Source organism: Orycteropus afer, unplaced genomic scaffold, assembly GCF_000298275.1.
Source record: "Orycteropus afer afer isolate SDZICR_OR568_19922 unplaced genomic scaffold, OryAfe1.0 scaffold00039, whole genome shotgun sequence".
Lineage (NCBI taxonomy): Eukaryota > Metazoa > Chordata > Mammalia > Tubulidentata > Orycteropodidae > Orycteropus > Orycteropus afer.
Window position 1 is genome coordinate 15,573,391 of NW_006921626.1, and position 14,163 is coordinate 15,587,553.

A 14,163-nucleotide genomic window follows, 5' to 3' on the forward strand; every position below is an offset into this window, starting at 1 on the left:
AATTCATAGCTCAATTTGGGGAGAATTGCTATTCTAACAACAATGAGTCTTTCAATTCATAAATATAGTATATATATATCAATTTGTTTAGATCCTCCTTTATATCAATAATATTTTGTAGTTGTGTTCCTCTAGTTAATTTCTAGAGCTATAAAAATGACTTTTGATAACTGTATCCATTTTTAAACTTCTTTTCTTAAAAGAAGGTTCACTAACCTTTTCATGCTACCTTATCAAGAAGTCAAACTCTACCAGCTATTCTTGAGAGTTACACATGCAGTATGTTCTCTCCATTAGTTCCTATAATACATCATTTTTGATTACCACTGCTTCTGGCAGCCCTTCCCACTAATTTGTGGTTGGTTTTCAACTGGAAATTTGCAAGAGGAGGAAAATGGAGATTTTGCACTACCATATTACTATGTTGTTGTTGTTGTTATTTGCTGTCGAGTCGGCCCCGACTCATAGCGACCCCGAGGCAGTATCACTACGGAAGTAGGATTGCCCAACCTTCCTTCTGAGGAGTGGCTGGTGGGTTTGAACCACTAGCCTTCTGGTTAGCAGTCAAGTGCTTTAGCCACTATGCTACCAGAGCTCCTACCATATTACTATAGGTACAAATAATTTAAAATAGATTGCTTAATTTGGTTAGTTTCAGTAAAAAAACAATAAAGTTAACTTTTGCATTAGTAAGAAGCCCTGGTGATGCAGTCCCTGAGGGATTTGACTGCTAACCAGAAGGTTGGCGGTTTAAACCCGCCAGTCTCTCTGTGGAAGAAAGATGGGGCAATCTACTTCTGTAAAGATTTACTGTCTTGGAGACCCAATAGGGGTCACTATGAATTGGAATCGACTTGATGGCTGTGGGGCTTTTTCTTTTGGCACTATTATTTCCATAGTGATACTGCCTCAGAAACCCAAGGAGGGGTCGTGATGAGTCAGGTCTAACCTGATGGCACACAACAACAATAACAACATTATTGAATAAAAGCATAGATTCTAGAGCAAGACTTCCTGTGTTTAAATTCCATTCTATCACTTCCTACTTTTGTGATTTAGGAAAGTTGCTTGACCTTTCTTTGCCTCAGTTTTCTCAACTATAAAATAGGAAGAATAAGAAGATACACCTCACAGAGTAATTATGAGGATTAAATGAGTAGTATAAGGTAACTTAGAAGAAAACTTTAATAAAGTAAATTCTATATAAATGTTAATTTTGAATGTTTGTAATGAGAAGATTTTACTATTTGCACTTTGACATGTCTGATAATAATTATAAGACTACACAAGTATATAAAAATGTTCATAACATTTTAAATAATAAGTCAGATTACTAAATGGAATGTCAAGAAGACTGCAATTATATAATTATGTGTATACAGGCAAAACCTGGGATGGAAAATTTAAAATAAAAATAGTTGTATTGAGATGTTGAGATTATGGCAACTTTTATGTTTAATATTTTTCACATTTTTTGAAATGTGACTTTTCTGTAAAATAATAATTTAATAAACATGACACAAATCACGTTTTCTTATATGGAACATTTACTTTCACTCCCTAGCATATATGGCTAATTTTATTTGCAGTAAGTTATATCTTAATGAAAAGCCAAACCAAACCTACTGCCATTGAGTCAATCTCTGACTCTTAGTGATCCGTATTGGGTTTCCAAGGTGGTAAAAAGATGAAGAAGCAGACTGCCTCATCTTCCTTCCATGAAGCAGCTGGTGGGTTTGAACTACTGACTTTCTGTTTAGGAGCCAAATGCATTACCCACTGTACCAAACAGCTCCATAAAGAGCTGTGAAAATATCTAATTGTTTTCTATTATAATTTTTAATCTTTACAGTAAAAAAAACATGAAGGTGAGCTATCTAAGAGTTACATACATATGATTTAAAAAATTAATAAGTGAATTTGGGCTTCTATATGTGCAGTTTTGTTGAGAAGGAATCCAGTTTTCCTCAAGTTATTTCCCAATGGAAAGCTGTGTAGAAATGGCAAACAGATTCATTCTTTATGCCTCTTGGGGAAAAAATCCAACTCAAACAAAACCAGAAAGTAAGAGTGAAAATATGCAATGAGGTGGACTCATAGTTAATCATAGAGAGAAGGAAAACCTGAATAACAAAGTATAGCAAAAATAGAGATGTGAAAGTTGTATAGAAGCAGCATATATAGAGAAGAGGTTCAACAGGAACCAGAGATCCAGATCCTTCCCTATTTCCCCACGAATACATATTTGGTTGTAATCATTTGTCACTAAATGTCTGTCTGCCATATGAATTTGTTCTTAAAGTTCTATTCATACTCTACTGTATCATTTAATTTAATAAGAAAATATAATGTTCTATTTTATAAACTTAGGAGTCAGGCCTTTCTCTGACAGGCGTCATTAGACTACAAGGAGTTGTCACTATGTATAGTAGACCTAAGTAAGTTTCTTCTTTATAGATGTGCTAGATCTTAATACAATTTCAATCAAAAGAGTATTTAAAAAAAATTCTCTCTGAATATATATTTTTTGCAAACTTAGTAAAATCTAAGGGGTAATAATGATATTAAACTGAAGGTAGAATACAAGATGCCATCTATGTTCAATCTGATTATTTTCCAACACAATTTTTATTAAACTGTAAATAATTCTTTTACTAGGTAATTTGCATAGTGACTCCACATAAATAGGCCTTCTAAAATTTAATTATTATGTTTATCTCAAAGTAAAACTGTTTTATCTTTAACAGAATCTTAAAATTCTATCTTATAGATAGAAATGTTATTTAATTGTATAGCCACTAGTCAAACATAAGGAGCTTTGGTGGCATAGTGCCTAAGGCATTTGACTGCTGACCAGAAGGCTGCCAGTTCAAACCCACCATCCACTCCTCAGAAGGAAGACTGAGCAATCTACTTCAGTAGTGATACTGCCTTGGGAAATCAAGGGAGGGGTCACTATGTGTTGGATCTGACTTGATGGCAGTGAGTTTGGTTTTTTCAGTTGAGTCAAACAAACAAAATAATTATGTGATCTAGCTGGATAAAGTTCAAATATTGTGAGGTTTATTTTAGTGGAAATAATTAAGAGTTATTTCACACACTATTCATGGTTTTAAAAAAATCCATTTATAATACTTAATATTCAGCCATTTTCCACAATTCTTGTGTATATAGGTTCATAAAACTTTATAGAATGAGCTAAAAGTGTTTTTTCTAAAGTACTTTTCTATCAAAAAAGAGAATTTCATAAATTGTTAGAAAATAATCACAGGGAAAGGAGTAAAGGGAAACAGAGATATATGGACCACAAAGGAATTGAGTTTGCCATAGAATAAGGAGCTTCTATTTTATAATTAGACCAAATCCACTGCCACCAAGTCGATTCCAACTCATAGTGACATCCTTGGGTTTCTGATGTGGTAAATCTTTACAGAAGTAGATTGCCCAGTCTTCCTTCTATGGAGTGGCTGGTGGGTTTGAACTACCAGCCTTCTGGGTAGCAGTCAAATGCCTTAGGCACAATAATGCCAGGTCTGATAGCACAGTGCCTAAGGCATCTGACAGCTAACCAGAAGGTTGGTGGTACAAACCTACCAGCCACCCTGTGGAAGCAAGACTGGGCAATCTACTTCTGTAAAGATTTATTGCCTCGGAAACCCAATGAGGGTCGCTGTGAGTTGGAATTGACTCGATGACAGTGGGTTTGGTTTTTGGTTTGTATTTTTAACTATTTAGTCATAGTTCTTCAAGCTATTAATTACTAACTAATTAATTTAGTTAAAATTAATGTATTAAAAATATAACACTTTTTATTGGAGGAAAATCCTAAAAACACAATTCTCCAACCCTTCTTATTTAAATATAAATATAATCACTAAAACTTCTGTTAATATTAAGATTTTTGCAACTCTATGTTAAAAATTGGCACAAGAAATACGTAACAATGGCAATTTGAGAAGTCTGATACTAAAGTGGAAAAAATTTCCATTAAGTTTTTGAAAATTAGTTCATAAAACTGACTATTTCTAAATTCAATGTATGGCTCCCTATTATTCAAACTACAGAGTTTTTTCCTTTATATTCTCAACTACCATTGTCAAACAGCAACGGTATCACTTGCAGCTATTAGCAGATCTCTATGGTGAATAAGGGAGCTCTGGTAGCATAGTGGCTAAGACACTTGCCTGCTAACCAGACGGCTGGCGGTTCAAACCCACCAGCCACTCCTCGGAAGGAAGGCTGGGCAATCCTACTTCCGTAGTGATACTGCCTCGGAAACCCAAGGAGGGGTCGCTATGAGTCGGGTTTGACTCGACGGCACATAACAACAACAACAACATGGTGAATAAGGTATCACAATTGTCATAATTCCACGTTTTGTCTGCTCTTGCCAAGGGCCAACCATTCTGGTTTCAAAGTTTTGCTGAATTTAGCAAGCCATTAGAGAGCATGTGAGGAACATAAGAGAAGAGTTAAACAGAGAATAGATGAAAAGTAAAATAAAGAATAGAGGTTCCACAAAATAAATGGGACAAAGAATAAGATGAGTTAAGCAAAACTCGGCCTCCAAAAGACTCCTGTCATAGGCTGGTGTGACAAAAAAATTTCCTGCCCTGTACATGTAACCTTAGTTAGTAAGGAGAATTATTAACCAAAAATGCATACCAAATATAAAGTTATACCCCCAATTCCTCTCAAAGCATATGCTCCATTAATACAAATAAGATTGAACTACTCACCTTATCAAGTTCACTTGTCAGTTTTTTATTTTCTTCAGCTAGTAACATTTTTTCTCGTTCATACTGTTGCTTGAACTCATTTTCAAATTCTTCTCTTTCGCTTTGACTAACACAATGGAAAACATAAAAGGAAAACAACTGAATTAAAGTCAACTGAAAACTTGAAATAAATTATTTTTGCAATAGCTATCATGTAAATAGATAGGAGCCCTGATGGCACAATGGTTAAACACTTGATTGCTAGCTAAAAGATTGGTGGTTTGAATCCTCCCAGAAGCTCTACAGAAGAAAGATCTGATAATCTGCTTTCATGAAGATTACAGCCAAGAAAACACTATAGGCAGTTCTTCTCTGTAACATGGGGTCACTACAAGTTGGAATTGACTTGACAGCACCCAACAACAATAATAATAGATAACTATCAGACCGAACATTAGTCATATAGAATACAGCATGACTGGTGGCTGCTAGTATTATGCAGTGACAGGTCTGATGAAAATGCTTTCTAAGATGCTTGTGTATGTTACTGCTGCTTTATTCATTCATTCACTTAACAAATATTTACTGAAGCCTACTGTATGCCAAAGAATTGGTTTAGGCCCTAAGGATAGGTCCTGCTCTTATGGAACATAAATTCTAGTGGATGGAGACAGGCAAAGAAAATTAAGTCAATGAACTAATTTCCAATAATAAATTCTATAAAGAAAGTGAAATATGGTATTGTTATAGATATGATCTGGGAGAAGGTGGCTACTTTAGATTGTATACTCAGAGAAGGCTTCCTTAAGTTTAGTGAAATAAGCTACTAAAATGAAAACAGTATTTTCCATCTGTTTCACATTCATAATATTTTGTCTAAAGACAAATTAGCCTGAGACCAAGTTAGGTACTTTTCTTTGTGTATCTACAATACAATATTCTTAGAATATACGAAGTTTTGTTCCCTTAAGATTGGGCCAGAGTCACTTTCTAAAAATTTGATTAATAAAGGTTATTATTCCAAACTTTTTGTTCATAATTATAAATTACTTTATGTATGAATTTAAATATTCTTTAAAAAATAATTTATTTTGAAATAATTTCAATTTTACAGAAAAGTTCCAAGAATAGTATAAAGAATTCCTGTATCTTCTTCATCCAGATTTCCTAATTGTTAACATTTTAATTTGCTCCACCCTCTCTCTTGTTCTCTTTTTCTCTCTCCCTGTGCCTACTATCATTAGTTTTTTTCTGAACCATTGAGAGGGAGCCGAAGATATTACGCCCAATTACTCTGAAATATTCCAATCTGTACTTCTCAGAGTCAAGGACATTCTCTGACATAACCAATATGCAGCCCTGCAAATTACAAAAATTAACATTGATGAAACACTACCATTCAAATCCACAGGCTCAATTCAAGTTTTGCCAACGTCTTCTTTTCTAGTCCAGGACTCAGTCTAGAAACATGAGCTGCATTTAGTACACAAGTCTCTTTAATTTCCTTTGGTCTGGAATAGCTCCTCAGACTTAACTACCTCTTATATCCTTTGCAGTTTTAGAATACAAATCTTTCACTATGTAGGGTGATCCTCAATCTGAGTTCCTCCATTATTTATCATTAGAACCACATAATCACGTCTTGGCTGGAACACCACACAAGTGATGCCTATACCCTTCTCAGTGCATCACATCAAAAGGCACATGATAGTGACCTGTACAACACTGACCAAATCTCTTAGGCTAAGAGACAGATGAAGCTGGGAATGAGTAGAGTCCTGAGCTTTAAGTTGGGAACCTCTGGGCAGAAACAGATGAAGCTGTAAATTTGAACCCTCATATTCCACTGAAACTTCCTTGCAGTTTCATATTGCCCCTCATGGTCCTTACACTTGAGAGGCCTTCCTTTTCATAAAACTTTCATTAACTTCACCTGGAGTAATTTGCTTCAAAGGAAGAATGCCAATTATCCTTAATATCTCCCCAGTCACCAGTCATTATCTCCAGGTACATAAAAGATAAGTCCAGCACAGGCCAGATACAGAAGTGAAGGAGATGACTTTACAATTAACAAGTTGTAGGATCTCTCTGATTTGTACTGGAGGGAGTACTGGCTGCATATAGGATTGAGTTCTAAGGGTTTTAGGCCAAAGGGGATTAACTAAAAGATGAGATAGATATAAATTATCAAACAGGGGCAATCACTGCAGATTTGTGATTTTATGTGTTGTGTCTCAACACCCAGATGCAATTTTCAGCACTAGGTTGGTTAATTGAAGCTTGGACCCAATAGTGTCCTACAATCAATGGACTTGAAATGCTAGAACTTACCAGGCGTAAAGTAAAGAGTTCACAGACTCAGGGAGATGAGAATGTTGGAGTGGAACTATTATGTGCAACTGCTCAGCCATCCCCTAATCATACTTTTGGGAACACCCAGAGAACACTCTTTTCACCTAGGCATTAATAAATTGCATTAGTGAGAGGAATACTAGCATGCTCGAAAGCACTGTGATAGCTGTCCTATAAGTGATGGTGGAAGATAGTACAATGGAATTGAGTTCCTGATTTTATTAAAAATAGTGGTATCCAAATGGGTGCTGTACCATCTGTTTTCATTCTGGGAAGTCAAATCCCAATCCTTCCTCTTCAAATTAAAAATCACAGTCATTTTGTACACAATCATTTGTTTTTAACTGATAAATAGATTTGTCTTCTAAATAACATCTACTTTGCTTTCATTTGAATATAGGAAGAAGACATCTGTGATTTACAGAATTCATGATTATGTTCACCTTATTTCTATATAATACTATAAAATTTGGGAAAAGGAAAAGGTTAGGGAAAGAAGAGGATATATGGACAACAAAAGGATTCTTATACTAAGCTCCTTATTTTATAGAAAATTCTCAATTAAATTTCCAATGGTTCTCTCACTATTTTCAGCCTTCCATTCTTAATTTCCTTCCTCCTTTCCTTTCTCTACCACTTTTCTTTCTTTCTAAACATATACAATACTTACCAAACAAATTTAATATTATAAAACTTATTTAAAATCATGATTCTGGAGGGCAAGACTGATATACCCTTAAAGATAAACACAGTTCTAACAGACATAAAAAATCTCTTAAGGAAGAAAGGGGAGGTAGGTTTTGCAGACTGTGTTCTCACGGAGACAAAGAAGCTTATATCTATAGCAGCTTGATGGAGGTTATCAGAAGCAAATGAAATTCAAGGCAGATCAGTCTAGGGTAATTTTACACGATTGCTTTCAAGTCAATAGAGAACATAATTAATGGCTGATCTTAAAAGTGTAGTCTTAAAAATCCTTTACACTACTACATTACTGAAGAAACTAAGTATGTCCAAGAAAAATAAACCATTCTTTGTCTAAGGAAAGGTGTAATTTTGCTTACTATGTATAGTCAACGTGTGAAATTTATTATGTTTAAGAATCTTCACTGACACAGGAACAACTTTAAAAACAAACAAGTAACAACAAAAAACAAAAACAAAAAATTTAAGTTACCTTTCAGAAAAAAACAGGTATGTGAACTCACTTGGATGCTATAAATTGAGTAAAATTTTTCTGTAAAACCATTCTTGCTTATTAGCATTAAATAAGCTTAAATCCTCCCATCTTACAACAAAATAAACTAACTCTCCCTAAACTCCTCTGTGTTCCCTTTCATTTGCCACTTTCTTTACCTCCTATTCACAGGTAAACATTTTGTAATCTGGATGAGTTTGCAGTCTCCATTTCCTCATCGCTACATTGTTCTTCACTACCTCAATATTTGGCATTTGCCTCCACCACCACTCAACAACAGCTCTCACAAAAATCACAACTGATCAACTTCTTACTACATCCAATCTACTGACTACCTTTGACAATTTAGTCCACTCCCTCCTTCTTGAAATGTTTTCTTTCCTCAGTTTCACTCTCCTGATTTTCAGCCTGTATTTCTATCTTCTTTTCAGCTGCCTTGTGAACTCTTCTATCCTTAAATGCCAATGTTCCTCTTCTCATGCTCATCTCTTCTTTTTCTACTCACTTCCCTAAGGTAACTCATCTACTACACTGTCTGGTTTCAATTATCATCTTTTATATGCTGACGACCTCTGCTGAGCTTTGAACTGCTGACTTGATATTGATACCTCCACATTTTGACTGTCTCAGATTCAACATGTCCAACTCAACAGGAGAGCTCAAGATGTGAATAAATCCCCACCATCCTATCAACCTTCATCCGTAAACTCTGCTCAAATACTCTAATTTCCTTTCTGTTACTGTATGTAAATACATAGGATTAGAGAAAGCACCTATGTAAATACATTGCTCCAGCAATTTTCTCTTCCTTCTCCTGAATTGGGAGCTCTGGTAGTGTAGTGCCTAAGGCATTTGACTGTTAACCAGAAGGCTGGCAGTTCAAACCCACCAGCCACTCCTTGGAAGGAAGATGGGGCAATTACTTCCGTAGTGATACTGCCTCAGAAACCCAAGGAGGGTTCACTATGAGTTGGATCCAACTCAATGGGAGTAGGTGGGCTCTCCTGAATTAACTATTGGATGATTTCCATCAGATTATAAGTACACTGCTATTTCTTCCATTTATAAACAATCAAAAAAAAAAAAAAAAAACAAAAAAAAACCCAAAACCCTTTTAAGATCAATTTCTCCTTCAGCTACCACCCTATTTCACTGCTTGCCTCTATAGTAAACCACTCCAAATAACAGCTTTTGCTTATGCTTTTTTTTTTTTTTTTCCAATTGTGCTTTGGGTGCAAATTTACAGAGCAGAATCTGTTTTACATTCAACAGTTCATGTACATTTGCTTTCTCTCCCCAATTACCATCCCCAACCGTACCCCACTCTCCTTCTCTCCTTTCCCTGTGACCCCCATCCCTGTGCCCCTCATAGTTATGCACTCCTGTCTGTCCATCTTTCCCTCCTTGTGAGTGCTGCCCCTCTGGTGCCTCATGCCTATGCTCTTGTCTGCAAATGCTCTCCTACAAGTCTCCCTTGATCCCTTTCTGAGGTGTCTTACCATGTTCTTCTACTGAAATTGCTCTTCTCAAGATCACCAATGACATCCATATTGCTAACTTAATGGTCAGTATTTAGTCCTCAACTTAGCAATTCAGTCCTCCATCTTATTTAACATATTGTCATATGTGCCATACGTTCTTCACTTGGCTTTCAGAACACCAAGCTGGCCTGGTTTCCATCCTAACCATTCTTGTAGCTCTTTCTATATCCACTTTGCTAGTTCTTCCCAACTTTGCTAGTCTATGTCCCAACTTTAAAATACTGGACCTCTTTGCTACCTATATGCATTAACTAAGTGATCTTATATAGTCTCACAGCTTTATATACCATGTGAGATATAAATACTCTCAGGGTTTTATCTCTAGCTCTTAAAAATCCAGTCTTATCTAAACAACTGGATGTCTAATAGGTCTCTCAAAAGTAACCTGTTTACAGTCTTCCCTCTAAATGGTAACTATATTCGCCCAATTGCTCAGGCCAAAATCCTTATTATCATCTTTGATTCTTTTCTATCTCTCATACCCCATATCTAATCCATCAACTAATCACATTACCTTTACTTTCAAAGAATATGAAATTTCCAGTATTTTTTACTAACCCTTCTGCCATCATCCTAGAACCAAACTACCAGTTTCTTTTGCATGAATTATTCTAATAGCCTTTTAAGTGGTTTTACTGCTTTTGCTCTTGCCTTAAATAAGACTATTCTCAACCTAGTAGTCAAAGTAAACCTTTTAAAACACAAGCCACTATTTGTCACTTTCCTGTTCAAAATCCTGCCATATTTCCTTTCAGTGGTTTTACTCAGAATAAATCCCTGTGAGTTAACTGACTCCAGCTTTAAGACTCTATCTGATATGGCCTCTGCTACCTTTCTGATACAATCTCTTACTATTTTCCCCCCTTAACTCAGCTCTGGTGGCGTAGTCCGAAAGCATTTATTTGAATGCTAACCAGAAGGCTGGCGGTTCAAACCCAACAGCCACTGGTCAAAAGGAAGGTTGGGCAATGTACTTCCATTGTGCTACTGCCTTGGAAACCCAAGGAGGGGTTGCTATGAGTCAGGTTTGACCCGACGACAGTGAGTTCAGTTTTTTTTTTGGTTTAACTCTGCTTCAGCCACACTGGCCTCCTTATTATTTTTTGAACAGACTTATTCTTCTCCATTGAAGTGCTCTTCTCATACATCTGTCTAGATACCGCCCCCCCTTACTTTCTTTAGCCATTACTGAGAAGTCATCTTCTTGGTATAATCTACCCTGGCCCTCCGATATATAATTTAACACTCACCCCCATGATTCCTTAGTCCCCATTCCTTCCTTTTTTTTTTTTTTCATTCTTGGCTGTCATCATTTTCTAACATATTATATCTTTTTTTGTTTATTACCTTTCACTATAACTACAAGAAAGCCCTATAAAGACAGAATTTTTGCCTATTTGTTCACTGCAATATTCCCAGTGCCTGTAACAGTCACTGGCATATACACAACGCACTGCTGTCGAGTCGAATCCAATTCATAGCGACCCCTCCCTGGGTTTCTGGGACAGTATCACTATGGGAGTAGATTGCCCAATCTTCTTCTGAGGAGTAGCTGGTGGGTTTGAACTACCAGCCTTCTGGTTAGCAGCCAAATGCCTTATGGACTATGCCACTGGCATATAGGCTCTGAAAATTTTCTTCTTGAAGGAATGTATGAACCAAACTAAATAAATTCGGGCTTCTAATACAAGCTAAGAATGACAATAACATACATTCAGTTGCCTGAATTCTAGAAACCAGAGTATTACTAATGATTTCTCCTATACCCTCAATTTTCACATCTGATCATTATGTCTTTATGATCTGTCTTGTCAGTAAACCAAAATCCCATACTGTTTTCAAGGTTATAAATCTTTATGGAAACAGACTGCCACATTTTTCACCCACAGAGCAGCTGGTAGGTTTGAACCACTGACCTTTCAGTTAACAGTCAGCTGCTTAAACCATTGTGCCACCAGGGCTCCTGTCTTTTCAGTAGACCTCCTGAATCTATCCATCTCTCTACCTTCACTACCACTACTTCAGGTCTGTATACATCATCTCTCACAGCTGGATTCCTATATCCAGTCTATTCCTTCCAATCCAATCTCCACACAGTAGTAAGAGTGATCCTTTACAAATATAATCAGTCAATTTCCTTCAATGTCTTCAGGATAAAGTCCTAATCCCTTACATTCCATGATCTTGCCTCTACTTTCCTTGCTGGCCTTATTTCTCACCAATTCCATCTAGTGTTTATGCTTCAAGCATAGTGAACAGCTTTCATTTTCTCAATGTGCCATGTTCTTTTCTTCCTTTTAAGTTTTAGCACATTCTGCTACCTATGCCTGGATACTCTTTCTTCCTCAGCTGTCTTTCTTGTCCTCAGTTTAAAAATAATTTTCTTCAGGAAGCCCAGTCACATCTAAGTTACATTTTGTGTTTCTTCTAGTGTGCTCTCTTCTTATACTTATCCCATTTGCTTCCCCATCACACTGCATTGTACTTTCCTATTTACTAATCTTGATGCTAGAGGCCTGGGATGTGTTTTATTTTCTAAGTATCTCCAGTACCTGACACATAAAACAGGTACCCAATAAATATTAACTGTGTGAATAAATAGCTTGATTCTTACCTCTCTCTCCTGGTCTTTTCCAATTTGTCTTTCAAAATCATAATTTCTTTGTTGAGAGCAAGTTGCTGGCCTTCTGAATCATGCAGTTCTTTCTTCAGATTTTTCATTTCATTTGCATGTATTCCTTCTCTTTTAGATAATTCTTCTTCATAAAAGATGCTTTTCTTTTCCAGGTCAGTCTTTAGTTTGGTTATCTCTTGCTGATGTTCTATGCTATATACTCCTGGTGAGTAACTAATCTGTTTTTGCTAAAGGAGTAATAATAAAAGATTGTAAGAATGTATAAGAAAATTAAAATATTGAACAATAACTCCTTTCTGTAATATAAAAAGGACTCTTTCTAGAACTGAATGTTATTTTTGTGTATTATTATATAATACTCTTTATATACTAAGGCTATTAACCTTTGTCATATGTTGTAAATATTTCTCTCAGTGTATTTTTCTTCATCATCTATGCTTCTTATGTTTTAAAAGTCTTCTTCACATCAAGATTATATACTTCCCTATATTTTCTGCTAGTACTTATATGATTTCTTGTTTTACATTTAAATTTCTAATTTATTTAGCATTATTGCTGGTATATAGACTGAGGGAAAAATCTGAGTCCTTTATGAGGAACCAATGGAAGCTTTTAAAGCACATTTGTTTTCAAAAGATTAAATTGAGGGAGAAGATGGTAGAGCTAGAATGTACAAGCAAGAAAAGAGAAGGGGCTTTTTCTAATGGTTCAGGGAAGAATGACAAAGATCTAAATGACCATATCCTTCACATCCACCCCAGGTGGGAGAAAAAAAAAAAGGTATGTCTTTTGCTTATAGGTAGGGATTCTAAGGAGGAGGAGAAATTTGAGTAAAATCCACCTTTCTCAAACTTAGTTTCAAATATATTATTAAAAGTGAAGAAAACCTGAAGTCCAAAGCTTCTAGCTAAAGGATAAACAGAAACATACAGGCTAGGGATTATAACTAAGATTCCTTGAGCATTGTAACCTTCCTAAGTTCATTATTTTGTCATATTCTATTTTCCTCAGGTGATCAGCAATAAACATTTAAAATTAGAAGAACTATGGGCTGGCTTTTGTTTAGCGAAAACAAGAAATCAGGGCCTGGGAAACTTTGTGTCCTTTTCGAAAGCCAGACTTAAAAATGGGTATCAGTAGCTTACCTAAAAAGGAAATAAAAATATGCTAGCTTTTACACTATTCAAAGTATATAATTTAAAAAGGCCAAAGGAATCAACATAGTTCAGAAAAATGGCTCTGGGATGACCATTATTTATTGGAGTCCAAATATTTAACCACTTATCAAAAAATATTTATGAAGTGCCTAACATGTGCCAGATCCAAACTGCCTAGTAGTTTCTGAAGCAGCTTGGCTTGAAAAACTGCATGTACTGGATGAACCCAAGTGGTCAGATTCCTGCTCTTAAATATCTTTACGAGAAAGACGCCTCAGTCTGCAGCAGCAGCATGTACCTCTCGCCTACACCACTTCTTCATTTTCCTAGTCACCTAAAGAACTTTCACTTTGGCTGCCTTGACGGCCACAGCATGTATTAGAAAGGCTAAAAGCAAGAATTACCTTGAAATCAAAACTTTAGAAAGACATCCCCACAAACAGTTACATACTAATATCATTTATTGGCAAGGATGTAAAAATCAAAATAAAATACTGATATACAAAATCAAACCATCACAAAATAATAGCATTTACTGCAGGCATTGAAGTTAATTTAATAT

The 14,163-nt window shown here is 35.8% G+C and overlaps 1 protein-coding gene across 1 annotated transcript in view; it reads right to left on the bottom strand.

Moving 5' to 3' along the window:
• Positions 1-14,163, bottom strand: part of CDC42BPA (CDC42 binding protein kinase alpha) — a 774,086-nt gene that overhangs the window by 161,983 nt on the left and 597,940 nt on the right. Inside the window, exons 15-16 of the mRNA XM_007936985.2 lie at positions 12,424-12,671; positions 4,740-4,845 (exon numbers count right to left, since the gene is read on the bottom strand). Of these exons, the coding sequence (XP_007935176.1) occupies positions 4,740-4,845; positions 12,424-12,671 (354 nt within the window). The remainder of the gene's footprint in view (positions 1-4,739; positions 4,846-12,423; positions 12,672-14,163) is intronic.